General features: G+C 44.9%; 2 protein-coding genes across 3 annotated transcripts in view; both read right to left on the bottom strand.

Moving 5' to 3' along the window:
- LOC126524565 (3-beta-hydroxysteroid sulfotransferase-like) overlaps positions 1-25230 on the bottom strand; it is a 99122-nt gene that overhangs the window by 1475 nt on the left and 72417 nt on the right. The window contains exon 1 of one of the 2 annotated variants that reach the window (XM_055067380.2): positions 466-2131. The exons of the other annotated variant lie outside the window; for it this stretch is intronic. The gene's annotated coding sequence lies outside the window, so the exon portion shown is untranslated. Of the gene's footprint in view, positions 1-465; positions 2132-25230 lie in introns of those variants that run through there. 2 annotated transcript variants of the gene reach the window in all.
- Positions 5801-15776, bottom strand: LOC126530795 (uncharacterized). Its single transcript, XM_050178081.3, has 4 exons — positions 15575-15776; positions 11894-12068; positions 9520-9596; positions 5801-6139 (listed from the first exon to the last, which is right to left on the bottom strand). Exons 1-4 carry the CDS (start codon positions 15728-15730, stop codon positions 5864-5866), a joined length of 684 nt encoding a protein of 227 aa, XP_050034038.2. The 5' UTR covers positions 15731-15776; the 3' UTR covers positions 5801-5863.

Genomic DNA, 25230 nt, shown 5'->3' with positions numbered 1-25230 from the left:
TTCGGGAGATCACCAATGAAGAACGAAGCCTTTAAAATTTCTCCTTTGCGGACCAGAACTGAACCAACGACACACGAGTGACTACAAGCAAAGGAGGCGAATCCACTTGCAAGCTGCCCCACGAATCCATTGGGTGTATACCACTCGTTAATGATCGTCTTTCACTCGCATACTTTAGCGAGTTGCGCCATGATTGAAGTGGATATGTGCCATTCTTGAATGAACCTCTTTCACGCCAACTTCGGTCGCTGGGTGTGCGGCCAGCGAGGGAACTACGACGAATCTCGGAGGGCACGCGCGAACTTTTTGTCAACGCCGCTAGACGGCGCAGCGTGCCCAGAGGAAAGCACAAGAGAGAGCCCCGCTGCAGTAGACTCCTCATGAAAGACTCGTTTCGGGGAGGGTAATACATTGTATCGTGGCACTGCTCAATTGCTAATTGTTCTTGCGCTCTTTTGAACTCACCGAGCATCCTGTGGGGGTTAAGAGCAGTTCTTCGCGGTCTTGTAGAAGGGTAATTTATTAATCCAGCTATGATATCTTTTTTCTCTTGAGGTTCGCCTTAACTGACGTCTACCTCCTAATCGTAGCTTAGAAGAAAAGATAACAAACACAGTGAACAAGAGTACGATATATATAATGAAGCATTGAACATTTCTATGAACATACACAAGCTTGGTACATACCGAGGGAGTCGCATGAAGTTGGATGTTTACGCGTATCATATGCAACGTATGCTCAGCACATTATCTGTGATAGGCTGTACACATGCTGGAACGCTAATTTATTGCGAAAGCACATGAATATCACTAACGTGGAAAGGTAATCAGGGCATTCAATTGAGATAAAGAAAAAGAAAATCGCAAGAGAGAACAACGCATGGTTACCACATGAATAGAAGATCGCCAGATATATTTCGTTACTTAGAAAGCAAGTGGCAGGGTATGCGATATCTCGTACAACATAAGAGAAATTGCGTTAAGGTCAAATATAGTGATAGTTACTGAAAGGGTGCTTCATGGGCATATAATAGAGTTTATTAATGAAAATGAGTTGTTGAGTCGCTTTCAAATTGTATTTAGATGCGGTTTTTCAGTATGACACGTGCACGTAGACCTTGAAATTCGCATTAACGTCGCCTGGCACAAATACCAGAACGCGGCTTTAGTTACCTTAGACATATCTAAAGCGTAAGACTGTACTGAACCGACAATTTTAATAACTCGGTTACAGGGCCACGGCTTTCCAGGTTATATTGTAGAATCGGTGAATAAATTTTGGAGAGAGAGGAGATTCGATTGTTTTCCAAGTGGCTTTTCTGCTCGTAAACACCAGCAAACAAGAGGTGTGCATCTGGGATTGGTACTTGGACCGATTTTGTTTAATTTTTTACTGAGCACCATACCCGTTCATTCAGGGAAGTACATATGTTCTTGCTGATGACATTCCTTTTTTTTTTTGCTATGGCTAGTGACATTTGCTCCCTTTACCAAATTTTGCTGTCATATTTAAGGAAACTGGTAGGCTGGCTGGATAGCTTCCACCTGAATGCAAATGCTATCCTGAATGCTAATAAGTGTGCTATTCTTTTTTTCCATCAAAGACCCAATACACATATCGTTAAACTATGATCAAGAAGATGTCCCGCACGAAGAGTCACTCAAGTATTTTGAAGTTATTTATAACGGATCTCTTAACTAGTGGTCGGATACTCAATATATTGCGACAAAAGAGTTCGTGCAATGGACATTTCGCGCAAGTTGAGCAGTGGAAGATTAGGTGTGCGAGGATAACTTTCGGTGGTATAAAAATGTACGTTCGTCCAAATATTAGAATTTAGGAGTGTTTTATTCTCAGGTGTGCCCCATAGAAGCTTCGGACACTAGTTGTATTAGAATGAAAGGCACTACGTTTGTGCTTAGGACTTCCAAAACACTTTACAATGGACGTAATTTACCTGGAAGCGAGGATCCCCACCGATTTATGCCGATTTAACCTTCTGACCGTTGAGATTTTCTTAAGGCCATATGAATCACCATTAGGCTGTCCTCAAATAATTTGACTCCCATCTGGAACTTTCTTTTTCTCGTTCATTGGGCCCAGGTTTAAGACACCACCGGCGCGGATGCAGCGGACGCCGGGGCTTCGTTCAAAGCAGCGGACATTTTGGCCCGTTCAGCGCTGCCGCAACGCCTCCTGCCATGCGCGTCCAGGCATGTTTCAATGCCACGTGTCTTCGTGTGTGTGTGTGTGTACATGTTGGTGCCCACGCTTGTCAAAGTGCGGCAGCCGGGGAGAGGAGCTCCCCAACTGTGAACCGAGGAGGTCTGACCGGCGCCGGCCCGGCGGATGCGTCACTTCTCGTCTCAACGTGTCCGGGCGGCGCCGTCACTTGCACCTCATCCCGAGCCGTTCCTTCTTGCCCTCGACTCCGAGAGTATAAAAGCAGCAGTCCACGGACGCCGAGAGAGGCTCCGATTTATACCGTCGAGTAACGTGCTCTCCCGTCTCTCCACTTCGGTCGACCTGACCGGCCGCTCTTTTGCGATGCTGTAATAAACAAGTTGTTCTGTTAGCAATCGACTCATACTTTGCCAGGACCTTCGGATGCTTCCAGTTGTGCCCCAGGCTGCCAGGCCAACGCTACCCTTGGGGCTTGTGACCCAGATTCAACAACTGTTTGCCAGCGGTGAGATCGCGACAATGGAGGCCAGCAGCGACGATATGCGGTAGACTGTATGCTGAGCAGCAGAACGACCATCCGGGAGCAGTGCAACGAGCCCTGTGTGATGACTGGTTGGCTGCAGCGGAACGACTGCGCTGAATTCTTGGCTGCGAGGTTTGGTGAGTGCGGGACTTTCTTCTGAGTTTTGCCAGGCTTTTGTAAGTGTCAGAAACAGAGCTGGTAATTGTGGTTGTCGTTGCTGCCGGGTTAGTTTGCGGCAAGACAATAGTAGGCAGTAGAGAAAGCAGCATTCAGAGCAGCCATGGATTGGAAGTGGTTGCGTAAACCGATATTGCTGGAGCTTGCAAGAAAGTTGGGTCTGGATGTCTCAAACAAACTCAGAAAACCAGAACTGCTAAGGGCTATTCTTGAGTTAGAAGCTGAGAATGACGAGCTGTCGGAATGCCTTGAGACCATTGAGGAGAGGGAGATGGCAAAAAGACAGGAGCGCGAACGCAGAGAGCAAAAAGAGGAAGACGAGCGCGAACGTAAAGAAGAGCGCGACCGTCAACACGCTTTGGAAATGAAGCGTCTCGAGATAGAGATGGAACGCGCTCGTAATGGAAGTCAGGCACACGGTGCAGGAGAACGAGTAGTGTTAAAAATGACTGACCTGATGCGGCCGTTTAAGCTTGGAGAGGACATTGGTTTGTTCCTGGTTAACTTTGAGCGAACGTGCGAGAAGCAGGGGTTCTCTCGGGAAACGTCGCCACAGCGCTTGCTCACTTTGTTACCCGGCGAGGCGGCCGACGTAGTCGCTCGCTTGAAGAGAGAGGAGGGAGAGGATTTCGACCAAGTGAAATCGAGTCTGCTAAAAAAGTACAGGCTGTCAGCGGAGGCGTTCCATCGGAAGTTTCGGGAAAATGAGAAAGGCAGAAGTGAGTCATATACAGAGTTTGCCTATAGGCTTATGTCAAACATGCAGGAGTGGCTCAAAGAAGAGAAAGCGTTTGGTGACCACGAGAAAGTTCTGCAGTGTTTCGGGCTGGAACAGTTCTATAGTCGGTTACCTGAGAACGTGCGGTACTGGGTCTTGGATAGGCCAGACGTTAGTACGGTGGCTAAAGCCGCCGAGCTAGCCGAGGAGTTTGTGACGCGTCGGGCTCCCGGAGCTAAGGACGGTCAAAAAGGTGAATTTGGCTCCAAGTTTGAGAGGCCGAAGTTCACGCCCATGAGAGCAAGGGGGGACACACGTAGTGCGGATGCGAGTGAAAACAGTCTGACCGAACCTAAGGAAACGGCGGCAGCCGAAGCCGAACGCAGAAAGCGGTTCGAGAGGAGGCAAGCGCGCGTGTGTTATACGTGCCAAAAGCCGGGTCACTTTTCGGCGCAGTGTCCAGAAACAAAAACAAAAGTCGTGTTTTTGTCATTATGCAGCACTGACGAGAACATGAAGGTTCTCGAGCCTTACATGCGACACCTCCTCGTGAACGGGAAAGAGTGCCGAGTGCTTCGTGATTCCGCAGCTACAATGGATGCAGTTCACCCCTCTTATGTAGAACCCGATATGTTCACGGGCGAGTGCGCATGGATCAAGCAAGCCGTGGAAGCTGATAGCGTGTGTCTGCCCGCTTATTGAAGGACCTTTCGGAGCGCTTGAGACGGAGGCCGCAGTGTCATCGATGCTGCCGCCCCAGTACCCATACCTATTTTCGAAGAGGTCCGATCACCTCCTGCGCGAGAAGGGGTTTTTATTTGGTGCGGCTAGCGTTCAGGCCTTAACGAGATCGAGAGTTCGGGAGCTCGCTGCAAAGGCGGTAGTTGCGGGGCTGACGTTGGCGAACAATGAGAAAGGGTCGGAGGCGCAGCAAGCTGATATTCAGAGCACATCCGAACTGAATAAAATTGAGCCTGTAGCGTTAAAGGCACCAGATACTGGAGAGGAAATGCCCGACACGGGAAAGTTAGAAGAGCTATCTGCAGATTTGCTCATCGCGCCTACGTCAGATGGACTTAATAGGTTGCTAAAAGTCAGCCGGTCGGCTTTGATAGCCGAGCAAAAAAAGGATGGCAGCCTCGAAAACATGCACTGCAATGTCAAGGAAGGTATCGCCAAGAAAAATGCTCGTTTTGTGGAAAGAAGTGGGGTCCTGTACCGGAAGTATCTACACTCTAAGAAGAAAAGGAGGAAATGGGGTATTGAGGTTACTCCTTTAGGGGAGCAACTGATCTGCCACAGCCATTCCTCCCTTTAGGGAGCAACTGTGACGGGATGAACTGTTACTCCCCATGAAGTTACTCCCTTCAGGAGCAACAGTTCCTCTTGTCCAATGCTCCTCAAGGGAGCAACGGTTGCTCTTGCCCAATGCTCCTCATAGGATCAACGGTTGCTCTTTCCCGATACTCTTCAAGGGAGTAACGGTTGCTCTTTCCCAATACTCTTCAAGGGAGCAACGGTTGCTCTCTCCCGATACTCTTCAAGGGAGCAACGGATGCTCTCTCCCGATACTCTTCAAGGGAGCAACGGATGCTCTCTCCCGATACTCTTCAAGGGAGCAATGGATGCTCTCTCCCGATACTCTTCAAGGGAGCAACGGATGCTCTCTCCCGATACTCTTCAAGGGAGCAACGGTAGCTCTCTCCCGATACTCTTCAAGGGAGCAACGGTAGCTCTCTCCCGATACTCTTCAAGGGAGCAATGGATGCTCTCTCCCGATACTCTTCAAGGGAGCAATGGATGCTCTCTCCCGATACTCTTCAAGGGAGCAACGGTTGCCCTCTACCGATACTCTTCAAGGAAGCAACGGATGCTCTCTTCCGATACTCTTCAAGGGAGCCACGGTTACTCTTTCCCAATACTCCCCTAGAGAGCAATAGCTGCTTTTCCCCGATGCCTTTCAAAGGAGCAACAGTATATATTTTACAATGCTTGCTAAGGAAGCAATGGTTGCAAGCTTCGAGTGCTCCCCAAGGGACCACCAGATCTCCGAAGTGGCAACCCTAAAAATGTTTCAAGAAACGTGATGGCCCCCATTAACACTCCTTGATTGATTTTTCATCAGGTTGTGTAGAGTGCAGTAATAATATCCAGTTGTGCAAAAACAATCCATAAAAGTGCCAAAATACTTTATTGACTAGCATTATGACTAGTATGACTATGACCACTTATAAAGAGAGCCTCTCATTGGCATGAGAGGCTCACTGGCTCAAAAGTGTGTGAGCGACACGGACGAGTGGTGTAGCCCGTAGACCACTTGGAACTCCCAGTAATTCACATAAAAGATGAAAAGTTCTTTGCGCTTTCTTCTGGAAAGCAATGTTTAGCACCCAGTACAGGGCCATTTGGGTCGCAATGGCTTCCAACAGGGTATTTTCTTGAATGGAAATGCCCTCCAGATGCACGGTGAATTCTTGCGCAGTCAACAGGCTCCCAACAAACGTCACCGTCGGTACATAATGTACCTTGGCAGGGTCCTGCAAGAAAGAACGCATATTTAAATACAATGATTGTAATACAAGGCTTGCTGCTTCGTTATTAGAGCAGCTGCTACCAGCAGCAACAGTCCACCTGGAAGGAAGACCTGTGGGGTGTTCAAACCAGTCTCAAACCTAATGCTTTGCAACGCACTGACAATTAAGGGGAGACGTCCTCGAAACTTTTTTTTTTATTACTTGTACTAGAGGTTTCAAAGTTCAGCCAATGATAAGAGTTTGCTATGCAGATTTCAAATAAGTCATTACTTCTTGTGTAGCTGTTATTGTTTTTGAGCTATGTGATGTACCATGGCAAAATATACTCACCTTTGTGGGTGCTTCTTTATGTACTAAATTTTCACAAAAAACATTGTTTAGCTTCTTTAGCTCTTTGTAGATTTCAAAGTGCCGATGTCTAGCCAAACAGCATGTGCAATTACTAGAACTATGCAAAAAGATTAGAACATTTCAACTAACTTTTTTTTTCTCAGTTCCCTGAAACGCAACTTGGATTCTGTGGTGCGTAGGGGGACAGGGGACACAGGAAAGAATGAGGACAAGCGCTTACTGCCACCTGAAATTTTATTGCCTGGTGCAATGTGTAATGTAGAAAAAAGGGGGAAAACAACAAAAAATTGTGTAAAAAACAAACAATAAAGATGAAAACAATCGAGAAGTAAACTGTTATAAAGATGCCATCATTGCTCACTGTACGCGCTGGCCTTGTCTAAGAATGCCAACTCGCTTCATGATAAGGCCAGCGATGGCTTGCTTATGCACAGGCATTATTCATGTGCCATGCTAGCCGATTCAATGATGACGCGCATTCAATCACCTCTGTATGTGAATATTGCTTCTGTTTTTTCGTAGAGGTGCAACCGCATGCGCTACAATGCAGGGCTAAGAAACCTTCCTTTCCATTCATAACATAATTTGCATGTTCATGCAGACGATCTTTGAGGTACCTGCCTGCCTGACCTAGGTAGCATGCGCCGCATTTCAAGGGGATTCTGTACACAACCCTCTGCACACAATCCACCTAACGGTTGCGAACTTCACACTGGGCTTTGTTTCTTGATAGGGGTGCTTTTTCTTGATGATGACTAAAGCTTGTGTGGGGCAGAAAACAACACATCCACCAACCCGCCCACCGATTGTTTAAAGACGATGGCCGATTTGATGCTTGCATGTAATCACCGCAACCTTACGGTCCTTTTCTTTGGACTGCTCTACCGTGGCCGTGGCTTCACTCTTAGGTTTTCTTTTTCTGTGGATTGCCTCAGCTACTGAGACGAGTAATCCGTCAGGATAACCCGATGCTTTCAGGCGTGTAACTTGTGCTTGAAAACTTCTACTTTGTGGCGGCAGGACCAGTTTTAGAGAAGCAGGCTTGAACAATAGCCCTTTTTGTTAGTTTACCGTGTGCTGATGAGAAGGGCAGGAGTGGTTCGAGCGCACAGGGTTCATATGTCCAGCAAACATGATCATTAGAGAACACGAGCTTGAGGTAGAGGAAACGGAAGGAACCGTCTTCCTTGACCTCAAGCCCGTGTTCTCATGTTTGCTGGACATATGAACCCTGTGTGCACAAACCACTCCTGCCCTTCTTATCAGCACATGGTAAACTAGTAAAGAGGGCTATTGTTCAGGGCTGCTTCTCTAACGCTTTAGACTGGTCCTGCCCCCACAAACATTCAAGCACAAGTTACACGCCTGAGAGCATCGGGTTATCCTGACGGATTACTCGTCTCAGTAGCTGAGGCAATCCACAGAAAAAGAAAACCTAAGAGTGAAGCCATGGCCACGGAAGAGCAGTCCAAAGAAAAAGACCGTAAGGTTGCGGTGATTACATGCAAGCATCAAATCGGCCATAGTCTTTAAAAAATCGGTGGGCGGGTTGGTGGATGTGTTGTTTTCTGCACCACACAAGCTTTAGTCGTCATCAAGAAAAAGCACCCCTATCAAGAAACAAAGCCCAGTGTGAAGTTTGCAATCGTTACGTGGATTATGTGCAGAGGGTTGTGTACAGAATCCCCTTGAAATGCGGCGCATGCTACCTAGGTCAGACAAGCAGGTACCTCAAAGATCGTCTGCGTGAACATGCAAATAGGAAATGAAGGTTTCTTAGCCCTGCATTGTAGCGCATGCAGTTGCACCTCTCCGTTTGAAAAAACAGAAGCAATCTTCACACACAGACAGGGATAAACGAATGCGCATCATCATATCATCATTGAATTGGCTAGCATGGCACGTGAGGGATGCCTGAGCATAAGCAAGCCATCCCTGGCCTTATCACGAAGCGAGTTGGTATTCTTGGACAAGGGCAGCGGCGCGTATGTTTTATTTCTCGATTGTTTTCATCTTTGTTTTTTACATATATACATTTTTTTGTCGTTTTCCATCTGTTTTTGTATTAACACCTTGCACCAGGCAATTTCAGTTGGCAGTAAGCACTTGTCCTCGTTTTTCCTGTCCCCTGTCCCGCTTCGCACCGTACCACTGAATCTAAAATGGAAAACAAACTAGCCCGAACCATAACCCTTCTATGAAACATAACCTTGTACTTTTGCAACTAATGCAGGAAGATATTGCAATTTCAATTAAATATCAGCACTGTACATATCTTCAAGAGTATGTATGCCAAATTTCGTTATTATAAGACAATTAGAAGTGCACAAGGTTATTTTCATGTGATTGTCGAAAAAGTCAGTTGAAATGTCCGAATTTTTTTCATAGTTGCAGTAACTGCAGATGCTGTTTGAATATATATCGGCACTTAGCAGTCTACGAAGAGTTAAATAAGCTACAGCACAAAGCTTCTTGCAAAAATTTATTATACAATAAAGCCCTCACAATATGACACTACTTTGCCACTGTGTAGGACATAACTCAACTATAGCGGCTGCACAAAAAACTAATGACATATTCGAAATGTGCTTGTAATGCCCTATAAGTGGATGAATTTTCATATCTCCAATACAAATATTTAAAAATTGTTTTGAGGAGCGTCTCCCCTTAAATACACTTGAAACAATCTGCATATTGTATATCAACAATAGTCAACAGCTTAATTTTTGTTACATTGGAGGGAACTTGCTCAATTTAAGTACTGCTCGCAGGAAGGCCACGAACTTATCCACAGGTTAGCAACTGTCTTGTTTATGAAACCCTGTGAAAAGCTAGAGATTTTCTGTCTTCAGGCAATATTTCGTGCTTCATGCTAGCATTCTACAAACTAGGTAAGCTGTGCACAGTTGAATGCTTTTCGATAACTTGCATGCGAAAGAGATTGTAAAAATTTAATACAGCGGGCATCCTCATAATTCCAGTTCATATGGCCAGTAATCTACAAGCTATAAATTATATGGTGATGGACTTACAGAATGGCAGGTCAATGAATCAACTCTCTCTTTCACCAGGGTAGGGAGAACACAAAGAGCAGCAGTGAGCGTCAGCTCTGAAAGAGACATGAATTACACTGTCTCAAAAAGCAGATAGAGTTGAACTAAAAGTGAATGCTGCTTGCTTCAGTTTGAAAGCCTTGTTTTAGCCACTATTCACTGCAGTCAGCATATAGAGACCTTTCAAAGCACAAGACTCATGATGTTTTGTGGGGCAGTCACGGTAACTACACCCAGCCAAGCAATATTCACTGCCACAGCCCACCACGGACCTGCTCCTGACACATGTGAAACGAGAAAGTATACATGGACTTATGACAACACATGTGAACAAATTTCTGCATGTGACTGCAGTGAAAGCGGCAGGACCAAATCCACACGTGCGATAGCAATACGAGACATAGCTCAAATTTGACTGCATCTTGAAATGACACAGTCAGGTCCCACTTTAATATGTTCAGATGTGAAAAAATTATGCACGAATGTTCATCCCTGCTATTGTCAAAACTGTAATGCACAGAAATAATGTGGAAACTCAAGAACAAGTTCAGGAAACATTGTGGCACCCATCTTGCCTGCTTCAATGTTTTATTCTCAGGTTTGCACCTACATCTAAGTACAGTAGAACCCCGCAGTTACGTTCCTCACTGCTGCGTTATCCTGGCTGCTACGTCGTTTTCATCCGGTCCCGGCATAGCTTCCATAGGATCCAAAGTATAAGGAACCCCGCTGTTACGTCGCAACTTAGCACCCCGAACCCGCCTGGGCTAAAGTAGGCAACGCGCTCCGACCGCCACTCTGGCTTTTGACTAGTTTTGGCCTGGCTTGGCTATAGAACTGGCTGCAAGAAGCCGCACGCCAGTTCGAGAGGCAGCCACTAAGTGGCCATTCTGAAAAATGCTCTCACTATCATCAGTGATTACAGTCACCGCAAGGTTTTTGGACGGGCCGACTCACGGAGGAAGGAAATTCGGGAGAGGCCCTGACGTCACTCTGTGTGAAGCTAAAGTGAAGCCGGAAGTTGGCGTTGCTCATGGCGTTGCTCCGCCTATCGGGCCAGCTCTCCTCCCTTGTTTACATTTCTTGCGAAACCATGCCGTGCCGCGCGCAACCGGGCTGCTCGGACACGCGCGCTCCGCAGCAATACTAAACAGTCGTTAGCACGTTAACGTGATTACGCCGAAGAGGGCAAAATTTCCCACGGATATTCCTTCGTCCGTTGCCGTGGCGCGGCGATTACGAGGCGCACGAGCCACATGATGCCGGGGTGCTGCAAAATCCTAGCTTTGGAGAAGCCGTCGCGGCTCTGGACCTCCTCCGCAGGTACGTCGCACCTCACAGCGACGCTGACAGCAATGCGGCCTTCCAGGCTATTGAGAAACGTGTGGCAATTTCTAGCGAGCGAAAGAAATGGCAAGGCACCATTGTAGACTTTTTTAAGTCCTAAGCGCACTCTGTGGAAATAAATTGTCTATAGTTAAAGCTGCACTTTTTTCATTCATTGTCGGAGCGTTCCTCACTGTTGCGTTTTGCCGGCTGTTACGTTTTCTTTCCCCGGTCCGGTGAAAAACATATGAGCGGGGTTCCACTGTACGTGGGTGTCCTTTCCACTTATGGCGTATGGGAAATCGCAAAGGCGGACAGACTTCTAGAATATTTTGCACAGGCACGCCTATTGTTATCGTGGACAATGGGTCCTTTGTCACTGTACTCTGGATGGTAGCTATCAACCGTGCATTCAATGGGCTTTAACTGTGCATTCTCATCTTGTAGTAGCAAAGGGGTTGTCTGGCTTCACATGAAATTTTTCTACTTACTTTCCACATAATGCTTTGCATTAAAAGGAAATTGCATCAACCGTCAGAGTATCATCAGACAACACTCAAAGCAAGTAGTTCATGTGCCGCCCAACATACTGTTTAAAGTGTCACCAGACATAACTGACAGAGTACTAAACACGGCCAAGGTGACTTACAAGAGAAGTACTGCAACAGCGTACTATTAAAAGGAGAGTACAACTGTCGTTTCATGGTCCTGTGAAATGGCCACTGATAGCTTCCCTTTTGCACCGATGGCTTTGCAGTTCAAGGCAAGCACGAGACTGAAGTGATTGAGACCATTTTTTTCATTCTTTGGTGTGTGTTTGCAGCCACTGCAAGCATTTTCACTAAGAGAATGCCAAAGGAAATGCACGTTCTTACACCACCATAAAAGAACTGTGGAAACAAAACTTGCCCAATAAATTCTGTTATACAGCATCCAATTATCCAGATATAAAATCAAAGAAATGGCAACGCCAGAAACTAAACACAGAGTGAAGCCCTAATGTTGGCTTAGTGATAATGAAAATTACCTCCTGCAGCATCTTCGGTGGAAGCATTCATTAGGGCATCAAATTCTTCAAAAATATTTTCTGTGTGCCGCTTTTTCCTCGCTGTCATGAGAATTTTATTGGCAACAGGTTGCAGCACTTGCTCCAGCTTGGGCATTATCGGGGTGTTTGTTAACAGCCTGAATTCCAGCTGCACCTATAAAAAAATTCATAAAGCACTTTAATGACATTGAGCTCTGTAGTCATGCTTCATCTACCATACAATATCGCACAGAGCAGCACCTCTGCAAGATGTGTAGTCAGGTTGATGATTTCACTAAGATGGATAAGGGAGTTGCAGATGTGCTCACATACGTGTATGCAGTCAAAGTTATGCACCAAATACAAAAATTCAGATAAAGAGGCTGGGTCTCAAGTATCTGTAAAAAGGCTTTGAAACACCACCCTCAGACCTTGTAATAGTGTACATGCAAGTTATTCATGGTAACTAAACCTTTTTATCAATGTGCGACATAGCAGTGCCACATTTCAGGTTAGCACCACAATGCCATAGATGCGAGATGAAACTGCTAACCAACATATTTGATCTGGCTCCACCTATACTTCCTTGTAACATTCTTGCCATTTTCTGCTATGGAATGGAATGCTGTTACACTGTCTAAATCTGCCTATTTATTGCCAATCTTCTATAACACCAACCCTTTCTCAAGTTTACAAAGGGACCAAGAGGGACACATTTAAATATGACTTCTACTTTGGAAAAGAGTAAATAAAAAATTAAATGCCAGGGTTACTATCTACCACATTCACACACTAAAAATACAGCAGGACATGTTCTTCCAATAGCCCTGCCAAGCAATTCTGTGCACGGCTGCAACAAGCGACGAAATGAGCTGCCGTGCAAGAGATTACTCATTCTTGCTGCTTGGTTCTGAAAATTCAACAGGAAATTCGAATTCATAGCTCGTCACCCATAAGTGCTATGAGCAACTAGCCAATAGCGTGAAGCCGAACAGCATGTACATCAGTGACATACTATCAGTTCTTGCTTGGAACAAGCAAACGACCGAATTTTTATACATGCAACGATAAAAAGCTTACTACAACACCTCCCCAAATATTTTAAACTGCTCTGTACAGCAAAACAAATCAGCTTAAATTATTACACCATGCGTCATGCCAGTCTTTGTGCATATTTGCTGCCTGCCCTCATACCAGCAACACCAGGGAAACATCCCTCAAAGTCAGTGCTCACGTGGGGTTCAAGTAGACATGACAGCCATCTTGATCACGTTGCTTGTCGCCACCATGCACAAGATCGCTTATAAGGGGTTTAAACTTTCAGAGTGAAACAACTAGATGCCAAAATCCCTAACCTGGATTTACATGTTTTCATTTCTCCAGGTGAAATGTCTTGCGTTCCCCCAAAACCTCTTTTTTACTTGATCTCTATATTCTGTTCTTTCTATCTATCTGTACTGCAGCTATTTCATTCATTGGTGCATCAAGGAGATTTTTCTCTATTTTTCCTTTTTAAAAGTTTCATTGCTTTTCTTGGGTTCACGAGGAAGACATTATTTCAGTACTACAGCTCTCTGCCAGAAGCAGGCACTCATGTGCAAATGAAGGCTAACAGACCAAGGCAGCTTTATACCTGCATCACGCAGGCACCCACAAACTCCTTTAGGATGAGGGAGCACGAAACTTCCTAAGGGAGTTCGGCCTCAAGGAAGTTTTGGCCATGTCATACAGGAAATAACGAGTTTTTAAAAGAAGCAGCCAGAGGCGCATTCAGTGGTGTTTGGTTTTTCTACAAGTACAAGAATGTAATTTCTAATCATGCTTGTAGCTATTATAGTTAACGCTCATTCGATAAAAAACATTATTCAATATATTGAGGTGAAAAACATACACCTCGTTCAAAATCAAAGTGCACTCGCTAAACATAGCAGTGCTTACCGCGATGCTAACCACCCTGTGCTTATGTGTTTTCCTTGGAGGCTAGACAAGTAGGCCCTGCATTCTGCCACCCGAACTGCTGCAAAGTACATTAAACTAAACATATTGTACACGGTGACCTTGTGAGCATTCCTTTTATTTTGTCTACTTTGCCGGTGTCAGTCATTAGTGACCACGCCAACCAGTGCACAACTACCATGACAAAGGCTATGTTTACATGAACCTGACACAAGCAAGTTGAGTCAGAAATCAGGTGGATCGAGCCCAACACAACTACTTTCAGATGAACTCTCTTCTGGCAAGCCTCGACAACGACCGTACACAGCGTCGAGCTGAAACATCAATGCGTTTGAACTGGGTTTCTGGTTCCCGATGCCATCTGCCAACAGCTCTATTTCGTGGGTCTTATCGCTGCTATAAGGTTGTACTGCACAGTGCTTGTCTTGGCCTCGTCCTAATGCTATTTCCACTGCCGGCACTTAAATTGCAATGTCAGTGTTCCCGTGCAAGTCTCAGTGCAGGCTGCGTGTACATGCATGCTGCAAACAGGTTGGGCTGGATCAAGCTACCCCATGCAGTCGGGCTGACTGAGCCCAACTCGATGCTTGTTCAGCCCAACCGGCTAGTGCTTATATGAATTTTACAGGCATATTTCAGCCCAACAAGCCGACTCAAGCCGACGCTGTCGGATTCATGTAAACACCCTGAAAGTGACGCTAAGTCGCCTAGGCCGAGAGTATTGTGCAGCAGCGAGCACAACTTTTGCTGAATTGGGCTTTAACTTCTATATAGTTAAATATAAACATTCTAAACACACGCAACATTAATTGTAACATAACTGCAAGTTGGCCTACTTGGAACAGATTCATCTTAAAACTTTGTGTGCAAACAAACAGGGACGAAGAATAGGGGCAACACAAGGACGAGCGCTCGTCCTTGTGTTGCTCCTATTCTTCGTCCCTGTGTGTTTGCACACAAAAAGTTTTAAGATGAATTAATTGTAATGCAAACAATAATTGAATTCTCAGTGTTACAAGTATTGGCATGTGAAAACTCTTTTGAGCCGCCGAGAGATTGCCGATATCCCTAGACTAAAAGCTCCATTAAACTCCCCTATCGGAACGGCGATATGGTGAGATATCCAGTGCATCTCCCTCGAGATAAAGACAACGCAGTTAAAAGTAGTTTGCGGGTGCTCATATGACAAGGGTGTTACCTTGAGAAGGCTGCAGTGGTTAACCCTATAATACCACTGTACAATTCACACGTGATACATAAAATTCCTGACATGAAAACAATTTAAAAGGCTTTACTTAAACTCAGTGCACTAGAATGCATGAACAAGTACAGGTGGTAAGCTTTAGTACAATTCCTGTAATTTACTTGCTGTATGCCTCAAATGCCACATATTTAGCATTGGTAATTCAACGCACCACACAAACCATGCTTGGCATTGCAGGGTTAAGTTTGCTGTATTGTGATTGAAGCCATTCTATGCATCATGGGAGCATAAGCATTTCAAACAGTCAGCAATATAACTATTCAATAGTTTGTGCCACCTAAAGTGCAGAATGAGGATTAAAAAAGCATGATGAAATAATAAACTTAGCATGAATGCATGAGTATTATGCAAAATGAGGATCTCAAAAATGGATCGACGTGAGCAAAACAGCGTAGTACTCAGTTCCTCTGGAAATTTTTCTGTCATTTTTGATTCCAAGATGTATTCATTGAAAAACTTACAATGGAGCTGATGGAGAGCACAGGATACTTGTCCAGCATCTCCGCAACAGACGGGCTCTCTTTCGCCACCCACTCTCTTCTGGTGGCCAATGTCCTCTTCATCGAATCTTCAATGTAGGCCATGTCTGGCCTGGCCTTTGAAGATTCTTTTGCCATGGCCGAAATGTGAGAGGCAATTGAATCCACATCTTCACCTTCGGCCATGGCAGTTGCCTGAAAGCAAACATCAATTTTGTTGGCCAGGTGGCAAAAGCAGGCTTGCTGCCTGCAGGGTTACACAAAATTTGAAGTACGTACCGTACATGGTCTTTCACACCGTACAGGGGCAGCACATTCCTCTACTGCAGCCCTCTTTCTTGGCTGCAAATTTTCCGAATCTTCTTTTGTCAGTGCTCGGACCTTCTTTCTTTCATATTTAGCTTTGTACCTTAAGGCTTCTCGCCATGAATCCTGTAAGGCACCAGAGAGAGTTAATAGATGTGTTATTTAAATAGGCAACTGCAATTCTGCGACTTTTCATCATATCGCACAAGAAACTATTGGCCAGCAGCAAGTAGTGTAAGGCATGAGTGCCACCACTCAAAGCGCAGGCGCTGCTGTCATCTTTGGATTGAAAGTTAGATCACTTAATGACCATGGCTTAGGAGGCTTGTTCCATCTTTAAAAAACAACCACTGCCCTCGTCACTAAGAAGCAAGAAGAAAAAAAAAGAAATTTACCCCCTCCCACCTACTCTTTCTTTTTCTTTTATATGATCTCACGCAAATTCACTTAATGAGTGAAACACTGCTTGCAGATATCCTGGCTATGCGAGAATATGAAAATTGAGTGGCGACTGCTTATATGAACCATGAAGGTTATGATAGAAGAATGAATGCAATGGTGCGCTTAAGCTTATTGTCAACAGGTGGCTTGCCAGGGTGTGCCTGCATATATGCACAATAATTTAAGCCATTACATGAAAACTTGTTTTATATTAAATGGGACAGGAAAGAATGTGCAAATTATCAGAATGTACAATCATTTAATGACACATGTTTACTGCATCAACACATGCTTATGCTGTGGTAAAAGATGTTACTTATAATTTGTATTCCTCAGAAAATTTCTACATAAGCTTAGAAGACCACAGCTGTGAATTTCCGTACCAGAAGTGAATGACTCGGTAATCACGACATGTTAGGAAAGCCTCCATATAATGCTGAGAACTGTGGTGTCCTCCACACTGCTGCAGCAGGACAACACGTCGGTCTTCAACCAAATATGCATGCTTTTCATGGCTGAGAACTCCTAATCCCTTGCCAACAAGTGGGTTGTCAATGTAGTTATCCACCATAAGTAAGTTTTCATTTTCCTGAATGTTTCTGTGGTGTAGACATGACTACTGAATTGCACTGTTTAATGTGCCAAGACATTTAGGTGTGGTGTAGTGGGAAGGGGGGAGCATTGGACTGATTTTGACCACATGGAGTTCTTTAATGTGCAGCCAATGGCCACTAAACCAGTGTTTTTACATCCCCGTTCCAACGAAGTGAAACTGGGGGGGGGCAGCATTTCGCCATAGAATGTTGCATCGATCACACGTATGCAACTGCCTTTGCTGATTTAGACGAGCTAATTGAACAGGTAGTGCCATGTTCAATTCTACGAATTCTACAGACCTATCTTTTCATTTCCATTCAAATGTCATAACAGATTTTGCTTCACTGTTGGTCCTTTCAAGTAGGTATTCATTAGGCAGGCTTTACAGTACAAATTAGTTCCCAAGAATATGTCACTCACATAGCCGGTCCCCGTGGCATCAGCCAGGTTGGGGAATTTGGTAGTCAGTGCCCGTGCTGCCTCTGTATATAACCTCCCTGGGTACCTGGTAGAAATCATACAATACAAAAACAATAATGCAAGGCACTTTCTAGCAGACCCAAACTTTATCTATTGAGAGTTTGGCAGGAAAGAATGAGAGAGCAAAGGCAGCAATAATTCGCAAACACATGAAATTATGACAGACTTGGACCTTTCCCAGTACACCAAAACTGTCTTAAAGAGCTTTCAGATCAAATGCTAAATGTAAACACACAACATTAGGCTCCTTTTAACATGTTCACTGCAGCAGCACTTACTGAACTCTTGATTTCTGTGCATCATGACTAGAAACCAATGTTTAGCATTAAAGAAAAATGCTCCTTTAGGCACCTAGAACAGGCACTAAAGCTGTCATTTTAAGCGTATATATGCACCAAGCACCACCTTATCAGAATGTATAGTAACAAATAAGCGCATTTGCAGGGCAATTGAGGATAAATTCTTTTATTAAGAAACAGCTCACTAAATCCCTGTTTAGTGAAATTCACTTCACTCTCTCGACAAAACAAATTTAGCTAAGTTGCGTAGGATAAAAGATTTATCTGAAAGTTACTGTGCCTAAGACACCACGAGAAAAGTTGTGAAAGTGTTGACAAACATGATCTCAAGGTTATTGGGTTTCCGTGCCTTTTTTCACTGAGTATTGGTTTGTGTAAAGAAAGGAAATGCTCAACAACCACCAAAGTTAGGGGCACATATTTGTGTACTGTATTCACTCGCATAATGATCACACTTTTGTGTAAAAAGAATTCACGCAAATTCAGGGGTGCGATCATTAGCGAGTTAAGTTTTCTGCGAAAATTTTTTCATGCCACATTTGCTGTGGGATCACAACAGGTCAACAAACAGCCGGCTGCCGCTGTAACAGTGTGGGACACCAACAAAAAATGGCAGCTGGCAAAGCAAGCCTAACACGATTTTTTCCTTCTTGCGAGTACATTTTGCGCATTGAAACAGTTTCTTCCGCATCAGTAATGAATAATATCATTAATATTGGCAACTTTGTGGCAATAACATAGCCATGTCCCATTTGAGGGGACAGAAACAGATGGGCCTGCTTAGCTGCCAGTGACATAGAAACACATGGCAGGCATGCTGCAAAAACTGCAGCATTTGTCTTCCCTACTATCCTAATACAGCATGTTTCCGTCAAGGGTGGGCAAATATCTTAGCTGTGTTAGAAGCGTGAGCATATGAATAGGGTACACCTTTAACGTATCAGTGTAAACATGGCTACTATTGTTGCCGCTTGCGATTTGTTGCATGCCCACGAAGTGCAGATGAGAGGAATCAAATGGTGCCTTTTGTTGTTCACCACAACCATTACAAAGCCTACAAATAATAAAGCCAAGGCAAGTTTGGCGGTAGCATTTTTTTTTTTTTTCGTGGAAGGGCGGAAAGTGATGAAATGGGGCATCTGCTCAAGAAGCTGTTTCGCGCGTGCAGACCACATGGTATGTCTTGAAGAGTCGTTCGCGTAGCATTCGACAGATGGTAAGCGCGATCATAATTAGTAGCTAGACTTGGCACACAACATATTACTGCGGCAAGTTCGGGGTGTGATCATTACGCGGGAAAAAACAAAAATATGATTTTGACAACAAAATTAAGGGGTGCAATCATTATGCAAGTAGATACAGTACTGGAATCTCTGATGATCCAATGCTCTATGGCATTCTGGAATGTTCACGGGTCAGAACCTTCCATAGTTCTTTCAGTACCAAAAAGCCAGGCTTTTTTGTTCGAGGCAGATTTAACTTTCTAACTAAGTGTATCAGCAACAGGTCCATTGGAGATGGTGGCAAACCTTTCTTGGAAATCATAAATGAGCCCCACATTCCAGGTCAACATTGCACCCAAGCATACAAGTTTCTCAATGATATCAGCTAAATATGTGAAGTGAGCACTAAGTCACCTTTAAGTGTATCATAGTGTATAATGGAGTTTGAGCCCTTCCCACAACGATGTTCTCGTTGCTACAAAGCTATTAATAAGAGATTTTACGCTGGCAAAGTATATGTAGTCATATCGGTTGCCTTCAGCCAAGTTCTCTAGTGGGTGATAACATCACAAACAAAGTAAGGCTAGGACAGAAAGTAAGAAGGATCTGTAGGCTCTGAAAATCCAATGCATTGAAAGAAGCATTTAAAGGCACAATAAAGGTGCCACTAATGTTTCTAGACCCATAGTTGGTGCTTATATGTTAGATAATATAAAGATGTGAGGAAAAAATAGGCATTTTCCCTAAAGTTCTGGTTTCTAATCATGACCCACGGTGTGTCAACAGGGAGCTGTGCTCGTTTGAAACTTCCTCAAAGTGCAGAGAGGGAACCATGGCACTTCAGTTATTTCCAATACTGTTGGAATGATGTTTCTGTAGTGTGTTGACACACAGTGGACAGATTAAGTGTTTCTTTTTCTTTTTAAGTTTCAGTGCCTAGGGCATTTCTGAATGCCTGCCCAATGAAAGGGCACCATCCTCATAAGCAACAACTGACCGATTACAGAAATATTTCTGCGCTTGCGCCAAACCGGCACGGCATGTGTTCCGTTTGCGGTGGTTATCGTAATTAGACTTGGTTGGAAAGCAACGCGACTGCTTCGGGCGGTATTGCTATGAAACAGGTGGAAGTTGCGCTTTTTTTTTCCCTTTCTTTTTTTTTGAGTATGCCAGTTCATTGTGTCACCTTTGGGTGCAAGAACTACTACTATAAAAATGCAAACGTGAGCTTCTTCCGATTTCCACCAGCAAAAATGTATTAAAAGAGGGCTCTGTGGATATCTGCAGCGAGGCATGCAAACCTGGACGGGTCATTGTGGCAGCCAGCAGAGCATTCTCGAATCTGTGGGGTGCGTTTCACCAGCAAGTTTTGTTTATGAAAAACCTCTGTCGTAACCTTCCTCTGTCAAACGTACACCTGCCATCGAAGCTGATAAATAATCCGGACTATGTGCCGACAGTGCTCACATAGAGCAACACTCTGGGTGAGGCTGCTGTACAGCGACACAACTGCTGCGTGAAAAGGCAAAGGGACTGCAACTCTTAAGAGACGAATGTGCTGTGAAGAAAATTATTATTGCTGCCCCGAGGGTCACAATATTAAGTCACTATGCATAGGGACTGCGAAAGGAGTGTAGGATCTTGTCATTGTGTTTATTTGAGTTGCTCAGCTTTGAATCTTTGTAGGGCTGTCACTAGTTTGGCTGCCTTGTTACCGTAGATGCTTGCATAAGGTCTACAACATGTTGTCGTGCCGACGTGAATGTGGTTCGTGGTCACGTCGGCTAGCTTGTTATCCGCCACTCACATTCTGCGTGCTTTAACGCATGTACCATCGCTGGGCGTGTTTTGTACGTTTCCTTGGTATGCACACTAACAGGACAGCGCGAGCCGAACCCCCACCCTCTTTTCCCTTTTTCCCGCTCTTTTTATTTGTGCATGCACTGCTACTTTGAGTTGAATGCAGCTACACTGCTGTTATTTTCTCATGTAAACGCAGCACGCAAGTTATTTCATGGAGCTGACGTACTAAATTAAGCAGTTAACTGTATTTGCTTGTAATAGAAACATATCATTACACTGCTGTGCAACAATGTGGCCCACTAGCATTTCCACTTACTGTAAAGTTATCGTGACCTGAAACTTCAGGCAGCAAAGATGTGTTATTTTAATAGAGTAGTCAATGATCTGTGTATACAGAATTTTTGACGTTACTTTCACAATTCCTAAAGGTATGTAAACATTGTTGCTTGGCTATATATAACATATTGTGTTATGTATAAACTAAACAGGAGCTGCCAATAAAGGTTCCGGCCATATACCACGCCGACACCACGTACACGCTGCCCATCTTCATGGATGGCTAGCACATCGCTCGTACCAGTCAGTCCACCTTCTGAATATGCTATGGGGAAGCTTGTAATTTGATTTGCCCAGTAGCCTTCATCATGTAGCGCCCAGCCTCGATGCACCTGACGAACAGTCGAAGCCTAAGTGTGAAGGGCAGATTACATGGGAAGTGGGAAACCGGCAATCAACCATTGATTACTGTCTGATGACAAGGAATTTATGATTAGTTAAGAGAAATGGTCACTGATGAGGAAGGGTACAGCAGCATAGGGAGTGACCATAAACGCATCATGTTGAGAATGGGATATGTAGTTGGGAAAGAGGGCAAGAAGTGCCAAATGGCCAGTCCCAATTTGAACGCTGAACAAATAACAAATATAGTCACTAGAATCGAGGAAGAACTTGGCAAATGGCCAAGTAAGGAGAGGGAATATAGTGAGCTTCTAACCCCCGAATGCAGAGATCCAAGTAGAATCGTGCTTGTACTTGATGAAGTCGGCTCGAAGCAAGAAGCAGACTTCAAAACACCCAAGCCTGCTTTCGCGTTTCATAGACGCTCAAGCTGACTTGCTTCGTGAAGACTGTGCTTCAATGCAAAAGCTGGTTGCTTGTCCGTGTTCGAGGTTAATAATAAATTTATTAGCGTAAGGCACGTCGTACAGCAAAAAAGTATGTATCTTTCCAAATTTCTAGCAGGGCATAAGTGCTGAAGTATAGTTTGGGTAAATTTGTTCCATCTGGCGACTTCTGCCGCTGCAATGAGCAGTGTTGCTTGGGGAAAGCGCCCACTACCGGCGGGTTTAAGTTGTCTTCAATTCGGTATTTTGGCGCGCTTTTTGAGTTGCAGGTTTCACAATTTCTTCAAGCCGGTGCTCGACTCCTACATGACAGTGTATTTAAGTGAAAATAAATTTATAGTAACATTTATTGCGGTTTTACCTTCTTTTTAAAGGTCTTGTTGCGCGTTTGTATAACTGACCGTAGAGAAGCGAACGAAATGGTTGGTTCATATGGTGGTCTTTCAACGGCTTCTGTTCTCGATTGCCGCAAGCTGTTCACGCGCCGTCTGGGCCGGCAACCGGATGCAAGAGCCTGAGACGAGGCATACGGTCGGTTTCTGAGGGAGCTCGCGTGTCCCTTTTTTGCCTATAGGTATTCCAGCAGGAAGGTGACAGCCCTTGTTCTGGTCGGGCTACGCGACCCTTTCAAGAAAAGGCCAACCCATCTGAACACGCTAGGCCGGAGTCATGAACAATAAAAAAAACTGCAACATGTGCTGCGAACGAGGAGTACCGAGCGCCGTAGAGTCCCCTGTCCGGACCCATATGGGTGACAACACCCGATAAAAACAAAATAAATCAATAAATAAAATGACACATGCAAACAATTTGTCTACTTCACATGGAATCTTTGTCGAGAACAACGAGAGGGAGAGTGTGGCACAGTCATAGACATCGCAAATTGGCAGTGCGTGTCGTCTGTTAGAAAAACAAGTTGTGGGCCGCGCGCGACGCATTTGGTACGAAACTGCTGTCCTGTCAACAGGCTTTGACGCTGAAGTGTCACACTCACGTACGCTCTCCTGCCAAGAGAATGCAACGCAAGACGGCGCCCGTAAAACATCAGAACCATCAGCAACTGCAGCATGGGAGGCACACAGGCTGTCCTCTGTTGTCCCCGCTTTCCCAGATAAACATAGCGAGAAGCTGTCGGACGGCGTTGTTCATGGATCTGTAGTGACCGAGAAATAGTGCGTCGTCGCACAGCTCTATTGGATTCCCTCGGGTCACGTAGGGCGGGTCGCAGAATTTTCGGCAAGGAATGCGCCTCTGAAAATCCTGTATCCATGGCGTGGCAAGCAAACTCGAAAGCAGCTAACCTCCGCACGACGTCCCTTCGGGAGGCTGCCATGTTGGAATAACGTACGAAGTCATTTTCAAGCTAGCCCGGGAGCAGACTTGAATCTTGAACGAACTTCGACCCAGCCAAGTCGTTCGCAAGTCGTCCGCAATGTCAAGCACGATTTAAGACGGGCGGCAAAGCTGTCTTGAAACTGCCAGAAGTCAAGTTCGAGCCAAGTTAGATCTCTGCATTTGGGGGTAAGTGTAATAATGACAGAAATATGGAAAAAAAAAACACATTCGTTGGAAAGGAAAAAAAACGAAAAGCTGGTGGAACAGGAAGATACGAGAAGCGATCGCCGAACGACAGAAAGCATCCCGAGAGCACAGGTAGGCAAAGAAGGCACAGTTGCCGCAGGATGAAGTAGCCAGTAAATAAGAAATATACCGGGAGAAAAAATCTGTGGTTCGAATACTGGTGCAAGCAAAGATAAAAGGTTAAAAAAATTCATTAAATTATGGGGTTTTTATGTGCCAAAAAAACTTTCTGCTTATGAGGCACGCAGTTTCGGCCACCTGGGGTTCTTTAACGTGCGCCTAAATCTAATTATATGGGTGTTATCACATTTTGCCCCCACCGAAATGCGGCCACCGTGGCCGGGATTCAATCCTGCTACCTCATGCTAAGCAGCTCAACACCATCGCCACTGAGCAACCACGGCGGGTAAAGATAAAAGGGGAAAGTGAACGCTGCTTGAACGCGTGAACGCCGAAAATGTTCTGCAAAGACCTGTGCAGCGGTTGCATTGCGATTCCGGACACCGTCTCATTTGACAGTTTCACAGGTGACGACACTGCTGTACTGACATGCGCAGCACTCGGCGATGGCAAGATCATTCGTCAGGTTTCTGCTGCACCGCCGGATGATGACTCCGAGTCGGAAGATGACGCACCATTGCTACACTGCCGTCACATGCGGAGCGTGTACAAGCAGTGACCGTGCTTTCAGCCGTACGACCCTCTCCGAGATTCAGGCTTATCTGATTGCGCTTAAACAGAACAGCGTGCAACGGCGCATTCCCAATTTATTCAAGCCTACTGCCGAGCCCGAATAAGTGCGTGGAAATAAAGCATTTCTTTCTTTTTATTTTCTTAATGTGCTTTTTCGGACACCTGCTTATTCGGACATTTCCACAGTCCCCGTGAAGTTCGAATAAACGGTCGGCAACTGTACATCAGTAATATACAGGGCTAGTAATGCATGCAATCAAATTAAAGCTGCAAGCATGGGCAGAGAATAATGACATTTTGGGAGAACATCAGAATGGCTTCAGAGTAGGTAGGCGTTTGGATGATAACTTATTTGTTCTTACTTGGTGTATTGAAATATCAAGAGTAGAAAGCAGACTGTTATATGTGGCCTTTTTAGACATTACATGAGTGACTGACAATGTAGGCCGCAACATTTTGTGGGATATTCTGGAAGGGAAACTTAGGCGGCGATTGTCTACAGCTTTTGAGAGAGATTTACCTCGCAAATACAGTTTGCATTGAACGGGAAGGGATGAGGAGCGAGGAGAAAGTTGATATCAACAAGGGACTGAGGCAGGGGTGCCCTTTATCTCCACTGTTATTTATGATGTACATGGTGAGGATGGAGTGCTAGAAGGAAGTAATATCAGGCTTGATCTCTCATGTAAGCAGGCAGGTGCCGCAGTAGAGCAGCAGCTTCCAGGTATATTTTATGCGGACGACACTGTGTTGCTAGCTAACAAGCGAAGCGATCTGCAACGTCAGGCTAATATCTGTGGACAGGAAGGCAAGAATTTAGGTGTGAAATTTAGTGTTAGAAAATCGGGTGTTCTGGTATTCAATGAAAACAGTGAACAGACAGTGGCAATACAGGGCCAGTAAATACCTTGGGTAAGAATATAAATACCCTGGTATACGGATAAATGAAGGCAATAGTTATATGGTAACACAGGGAAAAACAATAGCAGTAAAGGGGAAGAGAAATGCAGTTGTAATGAAGCACAGAGCGCTATGGGGATACAATAGGTACGAGGTCCTCCGAGGTATGTGGAAATGTGTAGTGGTTCCAG

This window comes from Dermacentor andersoni, chromosome 3, assembly GCF_023375885.2.
Source record: "Dermacentor andersoni chromosome 3, qqDerAnde1_hic_scaffold, whole genome shotgun sequence".
Lineage (NCBI taxonomy): Eukaryota > Metazoa > Arthropoda > Arachnida > Ixodida > Ixodidae > Dermacentor > Dermacentor andersoni.
This window is presented reverse-complemented; position numbering and strand designations above follow the sequence as displayed.

Coding starts and splice junctions, on each gene's coding strand:
- LOC126530795 (XM_050178081.3), bottom strand. CDS start 15,730: ATGGCAAAAGAATCTTCAAAGGCCAGGCCAGACATGGCCTACATTGAA. Junction 12,069..15,574: donor TGCTCTCCATCAGCTCCATT/GTAAGTTTTTCA, acceptor ATTTTTTTATAG/GTGCAGCTGGAATTCAGGCT. Junction 9,597..11,893: donor CACCGAAGATGCTGCAGGAG/GTAATTTTCATT, acceptor TGTCTCTTTCAG/AGCTGACGCTCACTGCTGCT.